Raw genomic sequence first — 27949 nt, forward strand, 5'->3', positions numbered from 1 at the left:
CCCCGCTTCATCCAGCGAGGGATGGACGCCAGAGGGAAATCTTTACCCAGACAGTAGGCCTCACCCTCACCTTGAGCCTTCTAAAGTGTTTCTGTCCAACGTTTCTCCACAGGAAACAGGAAGGAACAAGCTGGAGAAAAGCACAGGGGTGTGCAGGAATTAACGGCAAGCGCTCCCCGTGACCGACTGGCTGGAGAAACACCCTCTTCAGCGATCTCAGGCCTACTCAGTGATCTCAGGCCTACTCAGCGATCTCAGGCCTACTCAGTGATCTCAGGCCTACTCAGCGATCTCGGCCTAATCAGTGATCTCAGGCCTACTCAGCAATCTCAGGCCTACTCAGCGATCTCAGCCTACTCAGCGATCTCTGCCTGCTCAGCAATCTCAGACCTACTCACTGATCTCGGCCTACTCAACAATCTCAGACCTACTCAGGGATCTCGGCCTACTCAGTGAGCTCAGGCCTACTCAGCGATCTTGGCCTATTCAGCGATCTCAGACCTGCCATGAACTCCTCAGCAGGCTTTCACCTCTTGCTAGGCTCTGAGGCCTACCAGGACTATGAGGCCTGCCCACTTGCACTGCGGGAGCAGGCCGGAGGTTTCGGGCCCACACGGGAGCCCGAGCGCGTCCCTGCTGGGGGCAGAGTGACGAGGAAAAGCCCCAAAGTGGCAGGAGTGACAGTCCAGCTGGAGATGAAAGGTCTCTGGGACGAGTTCAACCAACTCGGGACTGAGATGATTGTCACAAAAGCAGGAAGGTAGGTCTGGGGGTGGGGGTTGGTGGGGTGCAGTGGGCTGGGATTCAGTAACAGGAGGGGGCACATTCAGTCCCTTCCCCAGACTGTCCCACAGCAACAGGAGGCCATTCAGCCCCTTCTCCAGCCTGTCCCACAGCAACGGGAGACCATTCAGCCCCTTCTCCAGCCTGTCCCACAGGAACAGGAGGAGGCCCATTCAGCCCCCCTTCTCCAGCCTGTCCCACAGAACGTGGGGCCATTCAGCCCTTTCTCCAGCCTGTCCCACAGCAATGGGAGGTCATTCAGCCCCTCCCCAGCCTATCCCACAGAACATGGGGCCATTCAGCCCCTTCTCCAGCCTGTCCCACAGTAACAGGAGGAGGACCATTCAGCCCCTTCCCCAGCCTGTCCCACAGGAACAGGAGGAGGCCCATTCGGTGGTTTTTGGGGGGGGGGGGGTTGAGAAGTGCTGGCAAATGGGACTTGATTAGGTCGGGATACCTGGTCAGCATGGACGGGTTGGGCCGAAGGGTCTGTTTCCGTGCTGTGCATCTCTATGACTGTTCAGAATAGTCCCCAGAATCCCATATTGACGACTGAGGCCCAGTTACTCACGCTGCTGAGTCACGGATCAGCTGGTTGGGGCATGAATCCGTTCCCTCTCCAGCCCGAAATGTTTGGAGAAGATAATACCTTGGTTACAGAGTGACTTACAACGTAACGTCAGGTAGGCAGAAAACATGCAACCGTCCGGAACCCATAAACCCATCCAAAAGGACCCCAGCGATCACTAAAACCTACATTTATCTAAATGCCACAGTTTTCTGTCTCGATATCTTCCCTCCCACAGAAGCCGCTCTCAGTTACTCCCTTGAGAAGGTGGTGGGGGGGGGGTGAGCGGCCATCTTGACCCGCTGCAGTCCATGTGCTGTGGGTAGACCCACAATGCCCCCTGAGGGAGGGAATTCCGGGATTCTGACCCCGAAGGGAACGGCAATATGTTTCCGAGTCGGGATGGGGAGTGTCTCGGAGGGGAACTTGCAGGGAGGGGGGGGTGGTGTTCCCATGTACCTGCTGCCCCCCCCCCTTGTCCTTCTGGATGGGAGTGGGGGCGTGGGTTTGGGGGAAGGTGCTGCCTGAGGGTCTTTGGTGAGTTTCTGCAGTGCCCCTTGTAGATGGCCCACCCTGCTGCTCCTGAGCGTCGGTGGGGGGGGAGGGAAGGGGGGAGGGGGTGTTTGTGGGTGTGGGGCCAATCCAGCAGGGGGGGAGGGGGGAGGGGGGGGGGGCTGCTTTGTCCCTGGATGGGGTTGAGCTTCTCGAGTGTGGTTGGAGCTGCCCCCATCCAGGGGCAAGGGGGGAGTATTCCCTCACCCTCCTGACCCGTGCCCTGTAGATGGTGGGACAGGCTTCGGGGGGAGAGTCAGGAGGGGAGTTGGAAGGATGGTGGAAACAGAGAAACAATATCGGGAAGAGACAACGGGAGGAAATATGGAGACAGGACGGGGTCAGCAGACTGGGCTGCTTGTGTTACAACACTTGGGGAAGGGGGGGGGGGCCGTGTTTCTGTCGGGCACGCTCACACACTAACCTCATCCTGCCCCCCCAGGAGAATGTTCCCCACTTTCCAAGTGAAGATCATCGGGATGGACCCAACAGCTGATTACGTTCTTCTCATGGACTTCACCGCTGTAGATGACAAGCGATACAGGTGGGTACGCGCTGGGAAACTGGACGGGTCAGTCAGGGCACAGGTATCTCACTGAGAGAGTGAGAGGGGACTGAGAGACACCAGTCAGGGCACAGGTATCTCCCTGAGAGAGTGAGAGGGGACTGAGAGACACCAGTCAGGGCACAGGTATCTCCCTGAGAGAGAGGGGATTGAGAGACCCCAGACAGTGTACAGATATCTCCCTGAGAGAGGGGGGACTGAGAGACACCAGTCAGTGTACAGATATCTCCCTGAGAGAGAGTGGGGACTGAGAGACACCAGTCAGTGTACAGATATCTCCCTGAGAGAGAGAGAGGGGACTGAGAGACACCAGTCAGTGTACAGATATCTCCTTGAGAGAGAGAGGGGACTGAGAGACAACAGTCAGTGTACAGATATCTCCCTGAGAGAGAGGGGACTGAGAGACACCAGTCAGTGTACAGATATCTCCCTGAGAGAGAGGGGACTGAGAGACACCAGTCAGTTTACAGATATCTCCCTGAGAGAGAGAGGGGACTGAGAGACACCAGTCAGTGTACAGATATCTCCCTGAGAGAGAGAGAGGGGACTGAGAGACACCAGTCAGTGTACAGATATCTCCCTGAGAGAGAGAGAGGGGACTGAGAGACACCAGTCAGTGTACAGATATCTCCCTGAGAGAGAGAGAGGGGGGACTGAGAGACCCCAGTCAGTGTACAGATATCTCCCTGAGAGAGAGAGAGGGGACTGAGAGACACCAGTCAGTGTACAGATATCTGCCTGAGACAGAGGGGACTGAGAGACACCAGTCAGTGTACAGATATCTCCCTGAGAGAGAGGGGACTGAGAGACACCAGTCAGTGTACAGATATCTCCCTGAGAGAGAGAGGGGACTGAGAGACACCAGTCAGTGTACAGATATCTCCCTGAGAGAGAGAGGGGACTGAGAGACACCAGTCAGTGTACAGATATCTCCCTGAGAGAGAGGGGACTGAGAGACACCAGTCAGTGTACAGATATCTCCCTGAGAGAGTGAGGGGACTGAGAGACACCAGTCAGTGTACAGATATCTCCATGAGAGAGAGAGGGGACTGAGAGACACCAGTCAGTGTACAGATATCTCCCTGAGAGAGAGAGAGGACTGAGAGACACCAGTCAGTGTACAGATATCTCCCTGAGAGAGAGAGGGGACTGAGAGACACCAGTCAGTGTACAGATATCTCCCTGAGAGAGAGAGAGGGGACTGAGAGACACCAGTCAGTGTACAGATATCTCCTTGAGAGAGAGAGGGGACTGAGAGACAACAGTCAGTGTATAGACATCTCCTGAGAGAGAGGGGACTGAAAGACACCAGTCAGTGTATAGACATCTCCTGAGAGAGAGAGGGGACTGAGAGACACCAGTCAGTGTACAGATATCTCCCTGAGAGAGAGGGCACTGAGAGACACCAGTCAGTGTACAGATATCTCCCTGAGAGAGAGAGAGGACTGAGATACACCAGTCAGTGTACAGATATCTCCCTGAGAGAGAGAGGGGACTGAGAGACACCAGTCTGTGTACAGATATCTCCCTGAGAGAGAGAGAGAGAGGGGACTGAGAGACACCAGTCAGTGTACAGATATCTCCCTGAGAGAGAGGGGACTGAGAGACACCAGTCAGTGTACAGATATCTCCCTGAGAGAGAGGGACTGAGAGACACCAGTCAGTGTACAGATATCTCCCTGAGAGAGAGAGGGAACTGAGAGACCCCAGTCAGTGTACAGATATCTCCCTGAGAGAGAGAAGACTGAGAGACACCAGTCAGTGTACAGATAGCTCCCTGAGAGAGGGGACTGAGAGACACCAGTCAGTGTACAGATATCTCCCTGAGAGAGAGAGGACTGAGAGACCCCAGTCAGTGTACAGATATCTCCCTGAGAGAGAGAGGGACTGAGGGACACCAGTCAGTGTACAGATATCTCCCTGAGAGAGAGGGGACTGAGAGACACCAGTCAGTGTACAGATATCTCCCTGAGAGAGAGGGGACTGAGAGACACCAGTCAGTGTACAGATATCTCCCTAAGAGAGAGGGGACTGAGAGACACCAGTCAGTGTACAGATATCTCCCTGAGAGAGAGGGGACTGAGAGACACCAGTCAGTGTACAGATATCTCCCTGAGAGAGAGAGGGACTGAGAGACCCCAGTCAGTGTACAGATATCTCCCTGAGAGAGAGAGAGGGGACTGAGAGACACCAGTCAGTGTACAGATATCTCTCTGAGAGAGGGGGGACTGAGAGACCCTAGTCAGTGTACAGATATCTCCCTGAGAGAGAGGGACTGAAAGACACCAGTCAGTGTACAGATATCTCACTGAGAGAGAGAGAGGACTGGGAGACACCAGTCAGTGTACAGATATCTCCCTGAGAGAGAGAGAGGGGACTGAGAGACACCAGTCAGTGTACAGATATCTCACTGAGAGAGAGAGGGGACTGAGAGACACCAGTCAGTGTACACATATCTCCCTGACAGAGAGAGGGGACTGAGAGACAACAGTCAGTGTACAGATATCTCCCTGAGAGAGAGGGACTGAGAGACACCAGTCAGTGTACAGATATCTCCCTGAGAGAGAGGGACTGAGAGACACCAGTCAGTGTACAGATATCTCCCTGAGAGAGAGGGACTGAGAGACACCAGTCAGTGTACAGATATCTCCCTGAGAGAGTGAGTGGACTGAGAGACACCAGTCAGTGTACAGATATCTCCCTGAGAGAGAGGGGACTGAGAGACACCAGTCAGTGTACAGATATCTCCCTGAGAGAGGGAGAGGGGACTGAGAGACACCAGTCAGTGTACAGATATCTCCCTGAGAGAGAGGGGGGACTGAGAGACACCAGTCAGTGTACAGATATCTCCCTGAGGGAGAGGGGACTGAGAGACACCAGTCAGTGTACAGGTATCTCCCTGAGAGAGAGGGACTGAGAGACCCAGTCAGTGTACAGATATCTCCCTGAGAGAGTGAGTGGACTGAGAGACACCAGTCAGTGTACAGATATCTCCCTGAGAGAGAGAGGGGACTGAGAGACACCAGTCAGTGTACAGATATCTCCCTGAGAGAGGGGACTGAGAGACACCAGTCAGTGTACAGATATCTCCCTGAGAGAGAGGGGACTGAGAGACACCAGTCAGTGTACAGATATCTCCCTCAGAGAGGGAGAGGGGACTGAGAGACCCCAGTGGGTGTATTTGTGACTCTCTGACCCTCCCTCTCTCTCTGTCTGTGTCCTTGTTCCTGCTCAGGTATGCCTTCCACAGTTCCTCATGGCTGGTTGCTGGGAAAGCTGATCCCAGTACTCCAGGAAGAATGCACTTCCACCCGGATTCTCCTGCCAAGGGCGCTCAGTGGATGAAACAGATGGTCTCCTTTGACAAACTGAAACTGACCAATAACCTGCTGGATGCCCACGGCCATGTCAGTATTAGTCTGGGTCACCGCCTCGGCCTCTTCCACATGTCTCTCTGTCTGAGGGGTCTGTCTGAGCATCTATCTGTGTCTGTCTGTCTGTATCTATATGTGTTTTGTGTGTGTGTGTCTGTGTATCTGTGTGTCAGTCAGTCCTTGTGTCTGTCTGTGTGTGTGTGTGTGTGTCTGTCTGTCTGAGGGTCTGAGTGTATCTGCCTGTGTGTCTGAGTGTCTGTCTGTCTGACTATCTGAGTGTCTGTGTGTGTGCCTGTCAGTGTGCCTGAGTGTCTGTCTGTCTGACTATCTGAGTGTCTGTGTGTGTGCCTGTCAGTGTGCCTGAGTGTCTGTCTGTCTGACTATCTGAGTATCTGTGTGTGTGCCTGTCAGTGTGTCTGAGTGTCTGTCTGTCTGACTATCTGAGTGTGTGTGTGTGTGCCTGTCAGTGTGTCTGAGTGTCTGTCTGTCTGACTATCTGAGTGTCTGTCTGTGTGCCTGTCAGTGTGTCTGAGTGTCTGTCTGTCTGACTATCTGAGTGTGTGTGTGCCTGTCAGTGTGTCTGAGTGTCTGTCTGTCTCTCTATCTGAGTGTCTGTGTGTGTGCCTGTCAGTGTGCCTGAGTGTCTGTCTGTCTGACTATCTGAGTGTTTGTGTGTGTGCCTGTCAGTGTGCCTGAGTGTCTGTCTGTCTGACTATCTGAGTGTCTGTGTGTGTGCCTGAGTGTCTGTCTGTCTGACTATCTGAGTGTGTGTGTGTGTGTGCCTGTCAGTGTGTCTGAGTGTCTGTCTGACTATCTGAGTGTGTGTGTGTGTGTGCCTGTCAGTGTGTCTGAGTGTCTGTCTGACTGACTATCTGAGTGTGTGTTTGTGTACCTGTCAGTGTGTCTGAGTTTCTGTCTGTCTGACTATCTGAGTGTGTGTGTGTGTGTGCCTGTCAGTGTGTCTGAGTGTCTGTCTGTCTGACTATCTGAGTGTGTGTGTGTGTGCCTGTCAGTGTGCCTGAGTGTCTGTCTGTCTGACTATCTGAGTGTGTGTGTGTGTGCCTGTCAGTGTGTCTGAGTGTCTGTCTGTCTGACTATCTGAGTGTGTGTGTGTGTGCCTGTCAGTGTGTCTGAGTGTCTGTCTGTCTGACTATCTGAGTGTGTGTGTGTGTGCCTGTCAGTGTGTCTGAGTGTCTGTCTGTCTGACTATCTGCGTGTCTGTGTGTGTGCCTGTCAGTGTGTCTGAGTGTCTGTCTGTCTGACTATCTGAGTGTGTGTGTGTGTGCCTGTCAGTGTGTCTGTCTGTCTGACTATCTGAGTGTCTGTGTGTGTGCCTGTCAGTGTGTCTGAGTGTCTGTCTGTCTGACTATCTGAGTGTCTGTGTGTGTGCCTGTCAGTGTGTCTGTCTGTCTGACTATCTGAGTGTCTGTGTGTGTGCCTGTCAGTGTGTCTGAGTGTCTGTCTGTCTGACTATCTGAGTGTCTGTGTGTGTGCCTGTCAGTGTGTCTGAGTGTCTGTCTGTCTGACTATCTGAGTGTCTGTGTGTGTGCCTGTCAATGTGTCTGAGTGTCTGTCTGATTATCTGCGTGTCTGTGTGTGTGCCTGTCAGTGTGTCTGAGTGTCTGTCTGTCTGACTATCTGAGTGTGTGTGTGTGTGCCTGTCAGTGTGCCTGAGTGTCTGTCTGTCTGACTATCTGAGTGTCTGTGTGTGTGCCTGTCAGTGTGTCTGTCTGTCTGACTATCTGAGTGTCTGTGTGTGTGCCTGTCAGTGTGTCTGAGTGTCTGTCTGTCTGACTATCTGAGTGTCTGTGTGTGTGCCTGTCAGTGTGTCTGTCTGTCTGACTATCTGAGTGTCTGTGTGTGTGCCTGTCAGTGTGTCTGAGTGTCTGTCTGTCTGACTATCTGCGTGTCTGTGTGTGTGCCTGTCAGTGTGTCTGAGTGTCTGTCTGTCTGACTATCTGAGTGTCTGTGTGTGTGCCTGTCAGTGTGTCTGTCTGTCTGACTATCTGAGTGTCTGTGTGTGTGCCTGTCAGTGTGTCTGAGTGTCTGTCTGTCTGACTATCTGAGTGTCTGTGTGTGTGCCTGTCAGTGTGTCTGAGTGTCTGTCTGTCTGACTATCTGAGTGTCTGTGTGTGTGCCTGTCAATGTGTCTGAGTGTCTGTCTGATTATCTGAGTGTCTGTGTGTGTGCCTGTCAGTGTGTCTGAGTGTCTGTCTGTCTGACTATCTGAGTGTGTGTGTGTGTGCCTGTCAGTGTGTCTGAGTGTCTGTCTGTCTGACTATCTGAGTGTGTGTGTGTGTGCCTGTCAGTGTGTCTGAGTGTCTGTCTGTCTGACTATCTGAGTGTCTGTGTGTGTGCCTGTCAGTGTGTCTGAGTGTCTGTCTGTCTGACTATCTGAGTGTCTGTGTGTGTGCCTGTCAGTGTGCCTGAGTGTCTGTCTGTCTGACTATCTGAGTGTCTGTGTGTGTGCCTGTCAGTGTGTCTGAGTGTCTGTCTGTCTGACTATCTGAGTGTCTGTGTGTGTGCCTGTCAGTGTGTCTGAGTGTCTGTCTGTCTGACTATCTGAGTGTCTGTGTGTGTGCCTGTCAGTGTGCCTGAGTGTCTGTCTGTCTGACTATCTGAGTGTCTGTGTGTGTGCCTGTCAGTGTGTCTGAGTGTCTGTCTGTCTGACTATCTGAGTGTCTGTGTGTGTGCCTGTCAGTGTGTCTGAGTGTCTGTCTGTCTGACTATCTGAGTGTCTGTGTGTGTGCCTGTCAGTGTGCCTGAGTGTCTGTCTGTCTGACTATCTGAGTGTCTGTGAGTGTGCCTGTCAGTGTGTCTGTCTGTCTGACTATCTGAGTGTCTGTGTGTGTGCCTGTCAGTGTGTCTGAGTGTCTGTCTGTCTGACTATCTGAGTGTCTGTGTGTGTGCCTGTCAGTGTGTCTGAGTGTCTGTCTGTCTGACTATCTGAGTGTCTGTGTGTGTGCCTGTCAGTGTGCCTGAGTGTCTGTCTTTCTGACTATCTGAGTGTCTGTGTGTGTGCCTGTCAGTGTGTCTGTCTGTCTGACTATCTGAGTGTCTGTGTGTGTGCCTGTCAGTGTGCCTGAGTGTCTGTCTATCTGACTATCTGAGTGTCTGTGTGTGTGCCTGTCAGTGTGTCTGTCTGTCTGACTATCTGAGTGTCTGTGTGTGTGCCTGTCAGTGTGTCTGAGTGTCTGTCTGTCTGACTATCTGAGTGTCTGTGTGTGTGCCTGTCAGTGTGTCTGTCTGTCTGACTATCTGCGTGTCTGTGTGTGTGCCTGTCAGTGTGTCTGAGTGTCTGTCTGTCTGACTATCTGAGTGTCCGTGTGTGTGCCTGTCAGTGTGTCTGAGTGTCTGTCTGTCTGACTATCTGAGTGTCTGTGTGTGTGCCTGTCAGTGTGTCTGAATGTCTGTCTGTCTGACTATCTGAGTGTCTGTGTGTGTGCCTGTCAGTGTGCCTGAGTGTCTGTCTGTCTGACTATCTGAGTGTCTGTGTGTGTGCCTGTCAGTGTGCCTGAGTGTCTGTCTGACTATCTGAGTGTGTGTGTGTGTGTGCCTGTCAGTGTGTCTGTGTGTGTGCCTGTCTGTCTGACTATCTGAGTGTGTGTGTGTGTTTGTGTGCCTGTCAGTGTGTCTGAGTTTCTGTCTGTCTGACTATCTGAGTGTGTGTGTGTGTGTGCCTGTCAGTGTGTCTGAGTGTCTGTCTGTCTGACTATCTGAGTGTGTGTGTGTGTGCCTGTCAGTGTGCCTGAGTGTCTGTCTGTCTGACTATCTGAGTGTGTGTATGTGTGTGCCTGTCAGTGTGTCTGAGTGTCTGTCTGACTATCTGAGTGTGTGTGTGTGTGTGCCTGTCAGTGTGTCTGAGTGTCTGTCTGACTATCTGAGTGTGTGTGTGTGTGCCTGTCAGTGTGTCTGAGTGTCTGTCTGTCTGACTATCTGAGTGTGTGTTTGTGTGCCTGTCAGTGTGTCTGAGTTTCTGTCTGTCTGACTATCTGAGTGTGTGTGTGTGTGTGCCTGTCAGTGTGTCTGAGTGTCTGTCTGTCTGACTATCTGAGTGTGTGTGTGTGTGCCTGTCAGTGTGCCTGAGTGTCTGTCTGTCTGACTATCTGAGTGTGTGTGTGTGTGCCTGTCAGTGTGTCTGAGTGTCTGTCTGTCTGACTATCTGAGTGTGTGTGTGTGTGCCTGTCAGTGTGTCTGAGTGTCTGTCTGTCTGACTATCTGAGTGTGTGTGTGTGTGCCTGTCAGTGTGTCTGAGTGTCTGTCTGTCTGACTATCTGAGTGTCTGTGTGTGTGCCTGTCAGTGTGTCTGAGTGTCTATCTGTCTGACTATCTGAGTGTCTGTGTGTGTGCCTGTCAGTGTGTCTGAGTGTCTGTCTGTCTGACTATCTGAGTGTCTGTGTGTGTGCCTGTCAATGTGTCTGAGTGTCTGTCTGTCTGATTATCTGAGTGTCTGTGTGTGTGCCTGTCAGTGTGCCTGAGTGTCTGTCTGTCTGACTATCTGAGTGTCTGTGTGTGTGCCTGTCAGTGTGTCTGAGTGTCTGTCTGTCTGACTATCTGAGTGTGTGTGTGTGTGCCTGTCAGTGTGTCTGAGTGTCTGTCTGTCTGACTATCTGAGTGTCTGTGTGTGTGCCTGTCAGTGTGCCTGAGTGTCTGTCTGTCTGACTATCTGCGTGTCTGTGTGTGTGCCTGTCAGTGTGTCTGAGTGTCTGTCTGTCTGACTATCTGAGTGTGTGTGTGTGTGCCTGTCAGTGTGTCTGAGTGTCTGTCTGTCTGACTATCTGAGTGTCTGTGTGTGTGCCTGTCAGTGTGCCTGAGTGTCTGTCTGTCTGACTATCTGAGTGTCTGTGTGTGTGCCTGTCAGTGTGTCTGAGTGTCTGTCTGTCTGACTATCTGAGTGTCTGTGTGTGTGCCTGTCAGTGTGTCTGAGTGTCTGTCTGTCTGACTATCTGAGTGTGTGTGTGTGTGCCTGTCAGTGTGTCTGAGTGTCTGTCTGTCTGACTATCTGAGTGTCTGTGTGTGTGCCTGTCAGTGTGCCTGAGTGTCTGTCTGTCTGGCTATCTGAGTGTCTGTGTGTGTGCCTGTCAGTGTGTCTGTCTGTCTGACTATCTGAGTGTCTGTGTGTGTGCCTGTCAGTGTGTCTGAGTGTCTGTCTGTCTGACTATCTGAGTGTCTGTGTGTGTGCCTGTCAGTGTGTCTGAGTGTCTGTCTGTCTGACTATCTGAGTGTCTGTGTGTGTGCCTGTCAGTGTGTCTGAGTGTCTGTCTGTCTGACTATCTGAGTGTGTGTGTGTGTGCCTGTCAGTGTGCCTGAGTGTCTGTCTATCTGACTATCTGAGTGTCTGTGTGTGTGCCTGTCAGTGTGTCTGTCTGTCTGACTATCTGAGTGTCTGTGTGTGTGCCTGTCAGTGTGTCTGAGTGTCTGTCTGTCTGACTATCTGAGTGTCTGTGTGTGTGCCTGTCAGTGTGTCTGTCTGTCTGACTATCTGAGTGTCTGTGTGTGTGCCTGTCAGTGTGTCTGAGTGTCTGTCTGTCTGACTATCTGAGTGTCCGTGTGTGTGCCTGTCAGTGTGTCTGAGTGTCTGTCTGTCTGACTATCTGAGTGTCTGTGTGTGTGCCTGTCAGTGTGTCTGAATGTCTGTCTGTCTGACTATCTGAGTGTCTGTGTGTGTGCCTGTCAGTGTGCCTGAGTGTCTGTCTGTCTGACTATCTGAGTGTCTGTGTGTGTGCCTGTCAGTGTGCCTGAGTGTCTGTCTGTCTGACTATCTGAGTGTCTGTGTGTGTGCCTGTCAGTGTGTCTGAGTGTCTGTCTGTCTGACTATCTGAGTGTCTGTGTGTGTGCCTGTCAGTGTGTCTGAGTGTCTGTCTGTCTGACTATCTGAGTGTCTGTGTGTGTGCCTGTTAGTGTGTCTGAGTGTCTGTCTGTCTGACTATCTGAGTGTCTGTGTGTGTGCCTGTCAGTGTGTCTGAGTGTCTGTCTGTCTGACTATCTGAGTGTCTGTGTGTGTGCCTGTCAGTGTGTCTGAGTGTCTGTCTGTCTGACTATCTGAGTGTCTGTGTGTGTGCCTGTCAGTGTGCCTGAGTGTCTGTCTGTCTGACTATCTGAGTGTCTGTGTGTGTGCCTGTCAGTGTGCCTGAGTGTCTGTCTGTCTGTTTGAGTGTCTATCTGAGTGAGAGTCTGTCTGTGTGTGTGCCTGTCTGAGTGTCTGTCCGTCCGTCTGTCTGAGAGTTTGTTTGTCTGTCTCTCTGTCTTCGAGGAGAAAGTGAGGGCTGCAGATGCTGGAGATCAGAGCTGAAAATGTGTTGCTGGAAAAGCGCAGCAGGTCAGGCAGCATCCAAGGAACAGGAGAATCGGGCATAAGCCCTCCTTGGATGCTGCCTGACCTGCTGCGCTTTTCCAGCAACACATTTTCAGCTCTGTCTCTCTGTCTTACATTGACGATTCATGGCTTGCTGTCTCTCTCCATCTCTCTCTCTCTCTCTCGTCCATTCCACTCACTGTCCATATTTCTGACTTTGCCTCTCTCTCTCTCTCCCCCTAACTATTGGTCCCTCCATCATCTCTCTCTCTCTCTCTCTCTCTCTCTCTCTCTCCCCCACCCCTGTTTATCACCTCCCAGCTAGACTCTGTCTCTTTCTCTGTCTCTCTCTCTCTCTATCTGTGTCTGTCTGCCTCACCCTCTGTCTCTCGCTCAGCTCCAGTTCTGACTGAACCTGTGTGTCTCTCTCTCTCTCTCTCGCTCCCCACCCCCATTCTCCCCCCCTCCCCACACCTCACGCCCTCCAGATCATTCTGAACTCCATGCACCGCTACCAGCCCCGGTTCCACATTGTGTACGTTGACCCTCGCAAAGACGGGGTCAGCCGCGCCTCGGAGAACTTCAAAACCTTCCTGTTCGCTGAGACTCAATTTACCGCTGTCACGGCCTACCAGAACCACAGGGTAAGGGTCAGCAGTGGTGGCTGGAGCTGGACGCTCTCTCTCTCTCTCTCTCCGAGAGAAACCCCCTTTGGAGGGGGGGGCCTGAGGAGCCAAGAACAGGGAGTGGAGTCTCAGGATGCGGCAGTCGGCCATTTTGGGAATAGGCCCCAGGGGCAGCCACCTTCCCTCGGAGTGTGGAATTCTCCCTCCCCCCCCCACACCCCCCTCCACAGAGAGCAAGGAGGGGCGAGGAGTCGAGGGATTGTCGGACTCTGAGGGGATGGAGGGAAACGGAGGGAGGAGGGGGCAGAGCAGACTTGAGGTCAACAGTCGTCCCCAATTGTACTGGACGGTGGGACAGGCCGATGGCCTCCTCCTGCTCCTGTTCAGCGCGTCCTTCATGACAAGGAGCGAGGTGGGGGGAGGTGGTGGGAGTGGTGTCCCTTCGGCCCGTCTGGTCTGTGCTTGTCAGCTGCGTTGTTAGAAGGGGAGACGATCCCCCTCGCTCGCAGAGCATCAGAGAGGCCCGGTTTCAGGAAGGAGAGAGCGTGAGGGAAGATCCCAGAGTCCGATGGCCACCCTCCCCCCCCCCCCCCCCCTTTCCCGCCACGCTTCAGAGAGACGGAGAGATGGGGGCAATCCAGCAGGTACGGGGGGGATGCAGTGACACACTGTCAGGGGGATGTAGAGGGAGCTCTACACTGTATCTAACCCCCCACCCCGTGCTGTCCCTGTCCCTGGGAGCGCTGGGTGCTGACACTGGGGATAAAGTGGGAGGGGGGACACACTGTCAGGGGGATGTAGAGGGAGCTCTACACTGTATCTAACCCCGTGCTGTCCCTGTCCCTGGGAGCGCTGGGTGCTGACACTGGGGATAAAGTGGGAGGGGGACACACTGTCAGGGGCATGTATAGGGAGCTCTACACTGTATCTAACCCGGTGCTGTCCCTGGGCGCTGACACTGGGTATAAAGTGGGAGGGGGACACACTGTCAGGGGGATGTAGAGGGAGCTCTACACTGTATCTAACCCCCCCCGTGCTGTCCCTGTCCCTGGGAGCGCTGGGTGCTGACACTGGGTATAAAGTGGGAGGGGGGACACACTGTCAGGGGGATGTAGAGGGAGCTCTACACTGTATCTAACCCCCCCCCCCCCGTGCTGTCCCTGTCCCTGGGAGCGCTGGGTGCTGACACTGGGTATAAAGTGGGAGGGGGGACACACTGACAGGGGGATGTAGAGAGAGCTCTACACTGTATCTAACCTCCCCCCGTGCTGTCCCTGTCCCTGGGAGCGCTGGGTGCTGACACTGGGTATAAAGTGGGAGGGGGACACACTGTCAGGGGGATGTAGAGGGAGCTCTACACTGTATCTAACCCCGTGCTGTCCCTGTCCCTGGGAGCGCTGGGTGCTGACACTGGGTATAAAGTGGGAGGGGGGACACACCGTCAGGGGGATGTAGAGGGAGCTCTACACTGTATCTAACCCCGTGCTGTCCCTGTCCCTGGGAGCGCTGGGTGCTGACACTGGGTATAAAGTGGGGGGGGGGACACACTGTCAGGGGGATGTAGAGGGAGCTCTACACTGTATCTAACCCCCCCGTGCTGTCCCTGTCCCTGGGAGCGCTGGGTGCTGACACTGGGTATAAAGTGGGAGGGGGGGACACACTGTCAGGGGGATGTAGAGGGAGCTCTACACTGTATCTAACCCCGTGCTGTCCCTGTCCCTGGGAGCGCTGGGTGCTGACACTGGGTATAAAGTGGGAGGGGGACACACTGTCAGGGGGATGTAGAGGGAGCCCTACACTGTGTTCTGACGGCCATGTGTTTGTGAATTTGTTTTAGATCACCCAGTTGAAGATTGCCAGCAATCCGTTTGCGAAAGGATTCCGGGAGGGAGACACTGGTGACTGGTACGGCACTCCCCCTTCCTCCCTGCTCAGAGTGCTCCTATCGGGTGGTCGGAGCGATCCTGACCTGGGGGGGGCTGTAAGTGTGTGTGTGTTTGTAAGTGTGTGTGTGTGTGAGTTTATTTGTAAGTGTGTGTCTCTGAGTGTGTTTGTAAGTGTGTGTGAGTGTGAGTTTATTTGTGTGTGTTTGTGAGTGAGTTTATTTGTAAGTGTGTGTGAGTGTGTTTGTGTGTGTTTGTAAGTGTGAGTGAGTTTGTGTGTGTATATTTGTAAGTGTATGTGTGAGTTTATTTGTGTGTTTGTGAGTGTGAATGTATTTGTAAGTGTGTGTGAGTGTGAGTATTTGTGTGTGTGTATTTGTAAGTGTGTGTGTCTATGTGAGTGTGAGTGTATTTGTGTGTGTGTATTTGTGTGTGTTTGTGAGTGTGAGTGTATTTGTATATGTGTGTGCGTTTATTTGTGTGTGTTTGTGAGTATGAGTGTATTTGTAAGTGTGTGTGTGAGTGTGAGTGTATTTGTAAGTGTGTGTGAGTGTGAGTTTATTTGTGTGTTTTTGTGAGTGTGTTTATTTGTAAGTGTGTGTGTGTGTGAGAGAGTGTATTTGTGTGTGTGTGTGTATTTGTAAGTGTGTGTGAGTTTACTTGTACGTGTGTGTGTGTCTGTGTGGAACTCAGTTCAACAACAGGTTATGAGAAGCACTAGGCCAGGATTGGAGCCTGAGGCTTTCCTGCTTGGCGTGGGATCAGGTTAACTCAGCACAAGGCCAGGATTGGAGCCTGAGGCTTTCCTGCTTGGTGTGGGATCAGGTTAAATCAGCACTAGGCCAGGATTGGAGCCTGAGGCTTTCCTGCTTGGTGTGGGATCAGGTTAAATCAGCACTAGGCCAGGATTGGAGCCTGAGGCTTTCCTGCTTGGTGTGGGATCAGGTTAAATCGGCACTAGGCCGGAATTGGAGCCTGAGGCTTTCCTGCTTGGTGTGAGATCAGGTTAAATCAGCACTAGGCCTGAGTCAGAGCCTGAGGCTTTCCTGCTTGTTGTGGGATCAGATTAACTCAGCACTAGGCCTGGATTGGAGCCTGAGGCCTTCCTGCTTGTTGTGGGATCAGGTTAACTCAGCACTTGGCCTGAGTCAGAGCCTGAGGCTTTCCTGCTTGGTGTGGGATCAGGTTAACTCAGCACTAGGCCTGAGTCAGAGCCTGAGGCTTTCCTGCTTGGTGTGGGATCAGGTTAACTCAGCACTAGGGCCTGAGTCGGAGCCTGGGCCTCTCCCGTTTCCCGTATTGTTTCACGCCCACGTCTTTGTTCTGAGTTTGAGGACAGAGTGTGGGACAAGTTTATAAACCACATCACGTGAAAATGAACGCGGCCACAACTTTGAGACAGCCAGCCAGGAAGGATCAGCCTTTCCACGTGTCCATCCGCATCACAGTAAAATAAACCATCCCCCCCCCCACCCCCAAAAAAACAGAAACCCCTTAAAATTGATCGCTGGGGTTCATTTTGAAAAACCAGGCCCGAGATCTTTGCAAATAATGAATTCGAAACACCAGGTTTGCAGCTTACACTAAAGATTGAGCGATATATTAGCAATGCAGTAACAGCAAAGTAATTTAATTACTATCTATAATTTAATCCCCAATGATACTGGTTTTCAGCTCTATTTACCTTAAAGAAAACAGAGACGCAAACACAGAGTAGGAGAAAGGAAATAATAAAAATAACCCGCCGAGTTATTGAAGCAGGTGGAGCTGTTCCATGGGGAACGGTGACGGTTTCCGAAGATGTCAGTCAGGGTCAGATAAAGGCGGCAATAATTTCAAACCTAACTCCCCATTCCCTGAGCGTCCAAGAGCACCTCACGGGAGGGTGGGCAGGGAGCCTTCACACCTTTGTGATGCACCATCGACAGCCAAACTCCTTCTCCCAGTCCACAAACCGAATTCAAGCTCTGACCGTCTCCTCCCACTTACCATCCACCATTGACTTGAGCATTCAGACTCTTCCAGACTTGCTGGAACCAATTGGCCGGTGCTGGGCTAATGGTCAGGACTCTTCCAGACTTGCTGGAACCAATTGGCCGGTGCTGGGCTAATGGTCAGGACTCTTCCAGACTTGCTGGAACCAATTGGCCGGTGCTGGGCTAATGGTCAGGACTCTTCCAGACTTGCTGGAACCAATTGGCCGGTGCTGGGCTAATGGTCAGGACTCTTCCAGACTTGCTGGAACCAATTGGCCGGTGCTGGGCTAATGGTCAGGACTCTTCCAGACTTGCTGGAACCAATTGGCCGGTGCTGGGCTAATGGTCAGGACTCTTCCAGACTTGCTGGAACCAATTGACCGGTGCTGGGCTAATGGTCAGGACTCTTCCAGACTTGCTGGAACCAATTGGCCGGTGCTGGGCTAATGGTCAGGACTCTTCCAGACTTGCTGGAACCAATTGACCGGTACTGGGCTAATGGTAAGGACTCTTCCAGACTTGCTGGAACCAATTGACCGGTACTGGGCTAATGGTAAGGACTCTTCCAGACTTGCTGGAACCAATTGACCAGTACTGGGCTAATGGTAAGGACTCTTCCAGACTTGCTGGAACCAATTGACCCGTACTAGGCTAATGGTAAGATTCTTGTCAGTGCGGATGAGCAGAGAGATCCATGGACATAGATCCCCGAAAGTTGCCACCCAGGTTGATAGGGTTGTTAAGAAGGCATACGGTGTGTTAGCTTTTATTGGGAGAGGGATTGAGTTTCGGAGTCATGGGGTCACGTTGCGGCTGTACAAAACTCTGGTGTGGCCGCACTTGGAGTATTGCGTACAGTCCTGGTCACCGCATTATAGGAAGGATGTGGAAGCTTTGGAAAGGGTTCAGAGGAGATTTACCAGGATGTTGCCTGGTGTGGGGGGGGGGGGGGGAAGGTCTTAAGAGGAACGGCTGAGGGACTTGAGGCTGTTCTCGTTAGAGAGAAGGTTGAGAGGTGACTTAATCAAGACATATAAGGTAATCAGAGGGTTAGATAGGGTGGACAGGGAGAGCCTTTTTCCTCAGATGGTGATGGCTAGCACGAGGGGGCACAGCTTTAAACTGAGGGGTGATAGATATAGAACAGATGTCAGAGGGGGTTTCTTTACTCAGGGAGTAGTAGGGGATGTAGACTCGCCAACTTTAAGGGCATTGAAATGGGCATTGGATAGGCACATGGACGAGAATTGAATAGTGTAGGTCAGGTGGGCTTTAGATTGGATCCACAGATTGGCACAACATCGAGGGCTGAAGGGCCTGTACCACGCTGGAATGTTCTATATTCTATGAACTCACTTGGAGCTGCCCTTTCTGTTGCTCAGGCTCCAATCCTGGCCTAGTGCTAATTTAACCTGATCCCACACCAAGCAGGAAAGCCTCAGGCTCCAATCCCGGCCTAGTGCTGAGTTAACCTGATCCCACACCAAGCAGGAAAGCCTCAGGCTCCAATCCCGGCCTAGTGCTGAGTTAACCTGATCCCACACCAAGCAGGAAAGCCTCAGGCTCCAATCCCGGCCTAGTGCTGATTTAACCTGATCCCACACCAAGCAGGAAAGCCTCAGGCTCCAATCCCGGCCTAGTGCTGAGTTAACCTGATCCCACACCAAACAGGAAAGCCTCAGGCTCCAATTCCGGCCTAGTGCTGAGTTAACCTGATCCCACAACAAGCAGGAAAGCCTTTCTGTTTATAACAGAACACTCTACCCCAGTGACAAAACCTTGATAGAAACCCTTCATCAGACACCAAAATTGGAGGTGTAGTGGACAGCGAAGAGGGTTAGCTCAGATTACAACAGGATCTGGACCAGATGGGCCAATGGGCTGAGAGGTGACAGATGGAGTTTAATTCAGATAAATGCGAGGTGCTGCATTTTGGGAAAGAAAATTTTAGCAGGACTTATACACTTAATGGTAAGGTCCTAGGGAGTGTTGCTGAACAAAGAGACATTGGAGTGCAGGTTCATAGCTCCTTGAAAGTGGGGTCGCAGGTCGATAGGATAGTGAGGGCAGCGTTTGGTATGCTTTCCTTTATTGGTCAGAGTATTGAGTACAGGAGTTGGGAGGTCATGTTGCGGCCGTACAGGACATTGGTTAGGCCACTGTTGGAATATTGTGTGTAATTCTGGTCTCCTTCCTATCGGAAAGATGTTGTGAAACTTGAAAGGGTTCAGAAAAGATTTACAAGGATGTTGCCAGGGTTGGAAGATCTGAGCTACAGGGAGGGGCTGAACAGGCTGGGGCTGTTTTCCCTGGAGCGTCGGAGGCTGAGGGGTGACCTTATAGAGGTTTATAAAATCATGAGGGACATGGATAGGATAAATAGGCAAAGTCTTTTCCCTGGGGTCGGGGAGTCCAGAACTAGAGGGGCATAGGTTTAGGGTGAGAGGGGAAAGATATAAAAGAGACCTAAGGGGCAACTTGTTCACCCAGAGGGTGGTACGTGTGTGGAATGAGCTGCCAGAGGATGTGGTGGGGGCTGGAACAATTACAACATTTAAGAGGCATTTGGATGGGTGTATGAATAGGAAGGGTTTGGAGGGATATGGGCCGGGTGCTGGCAGGTAGGACTAGATTGGGTTGGGATATCAGGTCGGCGTGGACGGGTTGAGCCGAAGGGTCTGTTTCTGTGCTGTACATCTCCATGACTCTATAACTGACCTGCGTAAAACTTCCAGTTAACTAATTCACGAACGAAGGGCAGCTCGTTTCTCCTCACCATCTTGGCTTTCCGACCCAATCTCTTCCCACCGGTCCAAAGCTCACCTTCAGCTCACTGCCCACAGTTCAGAGCCGCAAGCCGAAACGCGGATAGGTTTGGCAGAATTCACTTTTGTCCCTGGAGCGTCGGAGGCTGAGGGGGGGGGGGGGTGACCTTACAGAGGTTTATGAGACGGCGTGGGGCTCGGAGAGGGCGAACGGACGAGGCCATTTCCCTGGAGAAAATATGAAAAGAAAAAACGACACGGGGAAGGGGGGGCGACTTTCTTTGTCCACATTCCCGTGTGGAACGGGCGTCCGCGGGGAGTGGTGCGCCCAGACGCGCAACGTTGAAAAGACACGTGTGAGACGTTTGTGAACGGGAAATGTTTGGAAGGACGTGGGTCGGTTTGGGGTGAGGGTCGGCATGGACCTGTTGGGCCGAAGGGCCTGTTTCCGTGCTGCGTGGCTCAGTGACTCTCCCAGAGAAACCACAGCGGTCCCTGGAGATGACCGATAGACAGAGGGCGGGGGGCGTCTCTCAGGGGAAAGCAGGGCCTCCTGAGTCAGAAACACAGCAGTTGCTGCAACATGGCCTCTTGATGGTCTGCTGGATTTTTCAGGGCTCGCAATGTCAGACCGGGCTCCCTGCCGACTGTGGGACTCATCACCAGATCCAAAAATCCACTGGCGACGCCGCTTCACCGAAGGGAAGGTAAAAGCGAGCGAGTGACTCACACACACTCCACTGACGGGACTCCAAGTGATTGCAAACTGACTGGGGATTAACACAGTGCTGACAAGGTCCCCCTCAAACTCCCAGCTCGCAGGAGTAACACTCCCTCAGCACCGACCCTCCGACAGTGCGGCGCTCCCTCAGCACTGACCCTCCGACAGTGCGGCGCTCCCTCAGCACTGACCCTCCGACAGTGCGGTCCTCCCTCAGCACTGACCCTCCGACAGTGCGGCGCTCCCTCAGCACTGACCCTCCGACTATGCGGCCCTCCCTCAGCACTGACCCTCCGACAGTGCGGCCCTCCCTCAGCACTGACCCTCCGACAGTGCGGCGCTCCCTCAGCACTGACCCTCCGACAGTGCGGTCCTCCCTCAGCACTGACCCTCCGACAGTGCGGCGCTCCCTCAGCACTGACCCTCCGACTATGCGGCCCTCCCTCAGCACTGACCCTCCGACAGTGCGGCCCCTCCCTCAGCACCGACCCTCCGACAGTGCGGCCCTCCCTCAGCACTGACCCTCCGACAGTGCGGCACTCCCTCAGCACTGACCCTCCGACAGTGCGGCACTCCCCCAGCACTGACCCTCCGACAGTGCGGCCCCTCCCTCAGCACTGACCTTCCGACAGTGCGGCCCTCCCTCAGCACTGACCCTCCGACAGTGCGGCGCTCCCTCAGCAATGACCCTCCGACAGTGCGGCCCTCCCTCAGCACTGACCCTCCGACAGTGCGGCCCTCCCTCAGCACTGACCCTCCGACAGTGCGGCCCTCCCTCAGCACTGACCCTCCGACAGTGCGGCACTCCCTCAGCACTGACCCTCCGACAGTGCGGCGCTCCCTCAGCACTGACCCTCCGACAGTGCGGCCCTCCCTCAGCACTGACCCTCCGACAGTGCTGCCCTCCCTCAGCACTGACCCTCCGACAGTGCGGCCCTCCCTCAGTACTGACCCTCCGACAGTGCGGCCCTCCCTCAGCACTGACCCTCCAACAGTGCGGCCCTCCCTCAGCACTGACCCTCCGACAGTGCGGCTCTCCCTCAGCACTGACCCTCCGACAGTGCGGCCCTCCCTCAGCACTGACCCTCCGACAGTGCGGCACTCCCTCAGCACTGACCCTCGGACAGTGCGGCCCTCCCTCAGCACTGACCCTCCGACAGTGCGGCACTCCCTCAGCACTGACCCTCCGACAGTGCGGCACTCCCTCAGCACTGACCCTCCGACAGTGCGGCACTCCCTCAGCACTGACCCTCCGACAGTGCGGCCCTCCCTCAGCACTGACCCTCCAACAGTGCGGCCCTCCCTCAGCACTGACCCTCCGACAGTGCGGCCCTCCCTCAGCACTGACCCTCCGACAGTGCGGCCCTCCCTCCGCACTGACCCTCCGACAGTGCGGCCCTCCCTCAGCACCCACCCTCCGACAGTGCGGCCCTCCCTCAGTACTGACCCTCCCACAGTGCGGCCCTCCCTCAGTACTGACTCTCCAACAGTGCGGCCCTCCCTCAGCGCTGACCCTCCGACAGTGCGGCCCTCCCTCAGCACTGACCCTCCGACAGTGCGGCCCTCCCTCAGCGCTGACCTTCCGACAGTGCGGCGCTCCCTCAGCACTGACCCTCCGACAGTGCGGCCCTCCCTCAGCACTGACCCTCCGACAGTGCGGCCCTCCCTCAGCACTGACTCTCCGACAGTGCGGCCCTCCCTCAGCACCGACCCTTCGACAGTGCGGCCCTCCCTCTGCACTGACCCTCCGACAGTGCGGCACTCCCTCAGCACTGACTCTCCAACAGTGCGGCTCTCCCTCAGCACTGACCCTCCGACAGTGCGGCACTCCCTCAGTACTGACCCTCCGACAGTGCGGCACTCCCTCAGCACTGACCCTCCGACAGTGCGGCGCTCCCTCAGCACTGACCCTCCGACAGTGCGGCCCTCCCTCAGCACTGACCCTCCGACAGTGCGGCCCTCCCTCAGCACTGACCCTCCGACAGTGCTGCCCTCCCTCAGCACTGACCCTCCGACAGTGCGGCCCTCCCTCAGTACTGACCCTCCGACAGTGCGGCCCTCCCTCAGCACTGACCCTCCGACAGTGCGGCCCTCCCTCAGCACTGACCCTCCGACAGTGCGGCTCTCCCTCAGCACTGACCCTCCGACGGTGCGGCCCTCCCTCAGCACTGACCCTCCGACAGTGCGGCCCTCCCTCAGCACTGACCCTCCGACAGTGCGGCCCTCCCTCAGCACTGACCCTCCGACAGTGCGGCACTCCCTCAGCACTGACCCTCCGACAGTGCGGCACTCCCTCAGCACTGACCCTCCGACAGTGCGGCACTCCCTCAGCACTGACCCTCCGACAGTGCGGCCCTCCCTCAGCCCTGACCCTCCGACAGTGCGGCCCTCCCTCAGCACTGACCCTCCGACAGTGCGGCCCTCCCTCAGCACTGACCCTCCGACAGTGCGGCCCTCCCTCAGCACTGACCCTCCGACAGTGCGGCACTCCCTCAGCACTGACCCTCCGACAGTGCGGCCCTCCCTCAGCACCCACCCTCCGACAGTGCGGCCCTCCCTCAGTACTGACCCTCCGACAGTGCGGCCCTCCCTCAGTACTGACCCTCCGACAGTGCGGCCCTCCCTCAGCGCTGACCCTCCGACAGTGCGGCCCTCCCTCAGCACTGACCCTCCGACAGTGCGGCCCTCCCTCAGCACTGACCTTCCGACAGTGCGGCGCTCCCTCAGCACTGACCCTCCGACAGTGCGGCCCTCCCTCAGCACTGACCCTCCGACAGTGCGGCCCTCCCTCAGCACTGACTCTCCGACAGTCCGGCCCTCCCTCAGCACTGACCCTCCGACAGTGCGGCCCTCCCTCAGCACTGACCCTCCGACAGTGCGGCACTCCCTCAGCACCGACCCTTCGACAGTGCGGCCCTCCCTCTGCACTGACCCTCCGACAGTGCGGCACTCCCTCAGCACTGACTCTCCAACAGTGCGGCTCTCCCTCAGCACTGACCCTCCGACAGTGCGGCACTCCCTCAGTACTGACCCTCCGACAGTGCGGCACTCCCTCAGCACTGACCCTCCGACAGTGCGGCGCTCCCTCAGCACTGACCCTCTGACAGTGCGGCACTCCCTCTGCACTGACCCTCCGACAGTGCGGCACTCCCTCAGCACTGACTCTCCAACAGTGCGGCTCTCCCTCAGCACTGACCCTCCGACAGTGCGGCACTCCCTCAGTACTGACCCTCCGACAGTGCGGTGCTCCCTCAGCACTGACCCTCCGACAGTGCGGTGCTCCCTCAGCACAGACCCTCCGACAGTGCGGTGCTCCCTCAGCACTGACCCTCCAACAGTGCGGCCCTCCCTCAGCACTGACCCTCCAACAGTGCGGCCCTCCCTCAGCACTGACCCTCCGACAGTGCGGCCCTCCCTCAGCACTGACCCTCCGACAGTGCGGCCCTCCCTCAGCACTGACCCTCCGACAGTGCGGCCCTCCCTCAGCACTGACCCTCCAACCGTGCGGGGCTCCCTCAGCACTGACCCTCTGACAGTGCGGCCCTCCCTCAGCACTGACCCTCCGACAGTGCGGCGCTCCCTCAGCACTGACCCTCCGACAGTGCGGCCCTCCCTCAGCACCGACCCTCCGACAGTGCGGCCCTCCCTCAGTACTGACCCTCCGACAGTGCGGCCCTCCCTCAGCACTGACCCTCCGACAGTGCGGCCCTCCCTCAGTACTGACCCTCCGACAGTGCGGCCCTCCCTCAGCACTGACCCTCCGACAGTGCGGCCCTCCCTCAGCACTGACCCTCCGACAGTGCGGCCCTCCCTCAGCGCTGACCCTCCGACAGTGCGGCCCTCCCTCAGCACTGACCCTCCAACCGTGCGGGGCTCCCTCAGCACTGACCCTCTGACAGTGCGGCCCTCCCTCAGCGCTGACCCTGTGATACTGATGGTGTTCCCTGACTGTGTGTTATCTCAGGATGAGCTGTGTATGTGTCTCTCTGATGCCTGTTCCTTTCTCCTCAGGCTCCCAGTCCGGCCCTCACATCCCGCGGGAACTGACTGCCCGTCGTCTCGGAGCTCCCCAGGCCCAGACCAGTTCCCTCGCCCTCCCGCTGGGCTCCTACGGCCATTCGAACTCTCGGCTGGACCAGCACGGGGAGTCCTCGTCACTCCTGCCCTACTCCCTCCCGGCCTACTCTGCAGATCCCAATCCTGGGCCTTTCCCAGAACAATCCACCCCAGGCCTGGTGTTGGCCAATCCGTACGGAGCCGGTTGCTATGGTTACAGCCCTCGATGAGGTGACTTCCCTCCCTCTCGTCATCCTCGCGCTCTCCCCTCCCTCGTAAGACCTGCTCCGTCGTCATTTCCATTTCACTCCCCCCGGACTCCATTTTTGTTTACGGTGACCCCTCGCACTCTCTCACTCTTCACTCACCTACCCCCCAATTCCACACTCTCTCTCCTCACTCATTCCCTCTCCCCCTCACTCACTCTCCCCCTCACTCCCCACCCACTTCCCCCCTCACTCTCTGACCTTTCCCCTTTAATCTGTCCCGGTCACTCTCTCTCCCCCTCTCCTCTTCTCCCTCTCCCTCTCTCCAAAATCCCTCTCCATCTCCCGCTCTTTCCCTCACTCCAATATTGATCTCTTCCTCGCCCTCATTCAAACATCCCTCCCTCCCCCTCTCCCTCACTCCAATATCCCTCTTCCCCTCTCCCTCACTCCAATATCCCTCTTCCTCTCTCCAATATCGCTCTCTCCCCCTCACTCCAATATCCCTTGCCCCCTCTCTCTCACTCCAATATCCCTCTTTCCCTCTCTCCATTATCCCCATCTACATTTCTCCCTCACTCCAATATCCCTCTCTCCCTCTCCCTCACTCCAATATCCCTCTCCCTCACTCCTATATCCCTCTCTCCCTCTCCCCCAACTCCAATATCCCTCACTCCCTCTCTCCATTATTCCCCCTCTACATCTCTCCCTCACTCCAATATCCCTCTCTCACTCTCCCTCACTCCACTCTCCCTCTCCCTCCCTCCAATAACCCTCTCTCCCTCCCTCCAATATCCCACTCCCTCACTCCAATATCCCTCTCTCCCTCTCCCTCACTCCAATATCCCTCTCTCCCTATCCCTCACTCCAATATCCCTCTCTCCCTCCCTCTAATATCCCACTCTCCCTCTCCCTCACTCCAATATCCCTCTGTCCCTCCCTCCAATATCCCACTCCCTCACTCCAATATCCCTCTCTCCCTCTCCCTCACTCCAATATCCCTCTCTCCCTCACTCCAATATCCCACTCCCTCACTCCAGTATCCCACTCTCCCTCTCTCCCTCACTCCAATATCCCTCTCTCCCTCTCCCTCCCTCCAATATCCCACTCCCTCATTCCAGTATCCCACTCTCCCTCTCTCCCTCACTCCAGTATCCCACTCTCCCTCTCTCCCTCACTCCAATATCCCACTCTCCCTCTCTCCCTCACTCCAATATCCCTCTCTCCCTCACTCCAATATCCCACTCCCTCACTCCAATATCCCTCTCTCCCTCTCTCCCTCACTCCAATATCCCTCTCTCCCTCTTCCTCACTCCAATATCCCTCTCTCCCTCCCTCCAATATCCCACTCTCCCTCTTCCTCCCTCCAATATCCCTCTGTCCCTCCCTCCAATATCCCACTCCCTCACTCCAATAACCCTCTCTCCCTCCCTCCAATATCCCACTCCCTCACTCCAATATCCCTCTCTCCCTCTCCCTCACTCCAATATCCTTCCCTCCCTCCAATATCCCTCTCCCTCACTCCAGTATCCCTCTGTCCCTCACTCCAGTATCCCACTCTCCCTCACTCCAATATCCCTCTCTCCCTCACTCCAGTATCACTCCCTCACTCCAATCTCCCTCTCTCCCTCTCTCCCTCACTCCAATCTCCCTCTCTCCCTCTCTCCCTCACTCCAATCTCCCTCTCTCCAAATTCCCTCTCTCTTCTCTCACTCCCCTGCCCTACAATCACCTTCTGTCTCTCTGTTCCCATCTCTTCAATCTCCCTCTCATATCTACAACGCTTCCTCTCTCTCTCCCTCCCTCCTCTCTCTCTCTCCCTCTCTCCCTCCTCTCTCTCTCTCCCTCCTCTCTCTCTCTCTCTCCCTCCTCTCTCTCTCTCTCTCCCTCCTCTCTCTCTCTCTCCCTCCCTCCTCTCTCTCCCTCCCTCCTCTCTCTCTCCCTTCCTCCTCTCTCTCTCTCCCTTCCTCCTCTCTCTCCCTTCGTCCTCTCTCTCTCTCTCTCCCTCCGTCCTCTCTCTCTCTCTCTCCCTCCTCTCTCTCTCTCCCTCCTCTCTCTCCCTCCCTCCTCTCTCTCCCTCCCTCCTCTCTCTCTCTCCCTCCCTCCTCTCTCTCTCTCCCTCCCTCCTCCCTCTCTCCCCCTCCCTCCTCCCTCTCTCCCCCTCCCTCCTCTCTCTCTCCCTCCCTCCTCTCTCTCTCTCCCTCCCTCCTCTCTCTCTCTCCCTCCCTCCTCCCTCTCTCCCCCTCCCTCCTCTCTCTCTCTCCCTCCCTCCTCCCTCTCTCCCCCTCCCTCCTCCCTCTCTCCCCCTCCCTCCTCTCTCTCTCCCTCCCTCCTCTCTCTCTCCCTCCCTCCTCTCTCTCTCTCCCTCCCACCTCTCTCTCTCTCCCTCCCTCCTCTCTCTCTCTCCCTCCCTCCTCTCTCTCTCTCCCTCCCTCCCTCCTCCCTCTCTCCCCCTCCCTCCTCCCTCTCTCCCCCTCCCTCCTCTCTCTCTCCCTCCGTCCTCTCTCTCTCTCTCTCCCTCCTCTCTCTCTCTCCCTCCTCTCTCTCCCTCCCTCCTCTCTCTCCCTCCCTCCTCTCTCTCTCTCCCTCCCTCCTCTCTCTCTCTCCCTCCCTCCTCCCTCTCTCCCCCTCCCTCCTCCCTCTCTCCCCCTCCCTCCTCTCTCTCTCCCTCCCTCCTCTCTCTCTCTCCCTCCCTCCTCTCTCTCTCTCCCTCCCTCCTCCCTCTCTCCCCCTCCCTCCTCTCTCTCTCTCCCTCCCTCCTCCCTCTCTCCCCCTCCCTCCTCCCTCTCTCCCTCCCTCCCTCCTCTCTCTCTCCCTCCCTCCTCTCTCTCTCTCCCTCCCTCCTCTCTCTCTCTCCCTCCTCTCTCTCTCTCCCTCCCTCCGTCTCTCTCTCTCCCTCCTCTCTCTCTCTCTCTCCAATCCTTCCTTTCTCACTCTGTCTGTCTCTCTCCCTCTGTCGCTGCCCTCTCTCCCTCTGCAGTCTGCCGACATTAACCCTCTGGGCACTGTCTCTCGACAGGTTGAGGTGATAATTTCCCCAGTTTCACTGTCTCTGCGTTGGATAAAATCGATGTGTATCTGCCATTATTCCAGCTCCCTGTGCTTTCAAAATAAAAATTACCCGAGAGAGAGAACCTCCAGGATATTCTTCACACGCAATCCCAGCTGACAGACTCTGAGGCTGCGTCTGCGGGGGGTCTGGGTGGATTCAGAGACACTGACAGAGACAAACACAGAGTCTCCCATCACACACTCCCAGGACAGGGACAGCACGGGGTTAGATACAGAGTAAAGCTCCCTCTACACTGTCCCCCATCAAACACTCCCAGGACAGGGACAGCACGGGGTTAGATACAGAGTAAAGCTCTCTCTACACTGTCCCCCATCAAACACTCCCAGGGACAGGGACAGCACGGGGTTAGATACAGAGTAAAGCTCCCTCTACACTGTCCCCCATCAAACACTCCCAGGACAGGGACAGCACGGGGTTAGATACAGAGTAAAGCTCCCTCTACACTGTCCGCCATCAAACACTCCCAGGACAGGGACAGCACGGGGTTAGATACAGAGTAAAGCTCC

The 27949-nt window shown here is 55.4% G+C and overlaps 1 protein-coding gene across 1 annotated transcript; it reads left to right on the forward strand.

The window, feature by feature from the left end:
- The first annotated feature begins 506 nt into the window (after positions 1 to 506).
- On the forward strand, positions 507 to 24394 carry LOC148138294 (T-box transcription factor TBX1-like). Its single transcript, XM_087981615.1, has 7 exons — positions 507 to 760; positions 2346 to 2447; positions 5704 to 5875; positions 12626 to 12781; positions 14601 to 14668; positions 20003 to 20094; positions 24120 to 24394. The coding sequence occupies exons 1-7, from the start codon at positions 507 to 509 to the stop codon at positions 24392 to 24394; spliced, it is 1119 nt and encodes a 372-aa protein (XP_087837741.1).
- Positions 24395 to 27949: the final 3555 nt, after the last annotated feature.

This window comes from Chiloscyllium plagiosum, unplaced genomic scaffold (assembly GCF_037043375.1).
Source record: "Chiloscyllium plagiosum isolate Xiang-an unplaced genomic scaffold, Cpla_swu_hap1 HiC_scaffold_40, whole genome shotgun sequence".
Lineage (NCBI taxonomy): Eukaryota > Metazoa > Chordata > Chondrichthyes > Orectolobiformes > Hemiscylliidae > Chiloscyllium > Chiloscyllium plagiosum.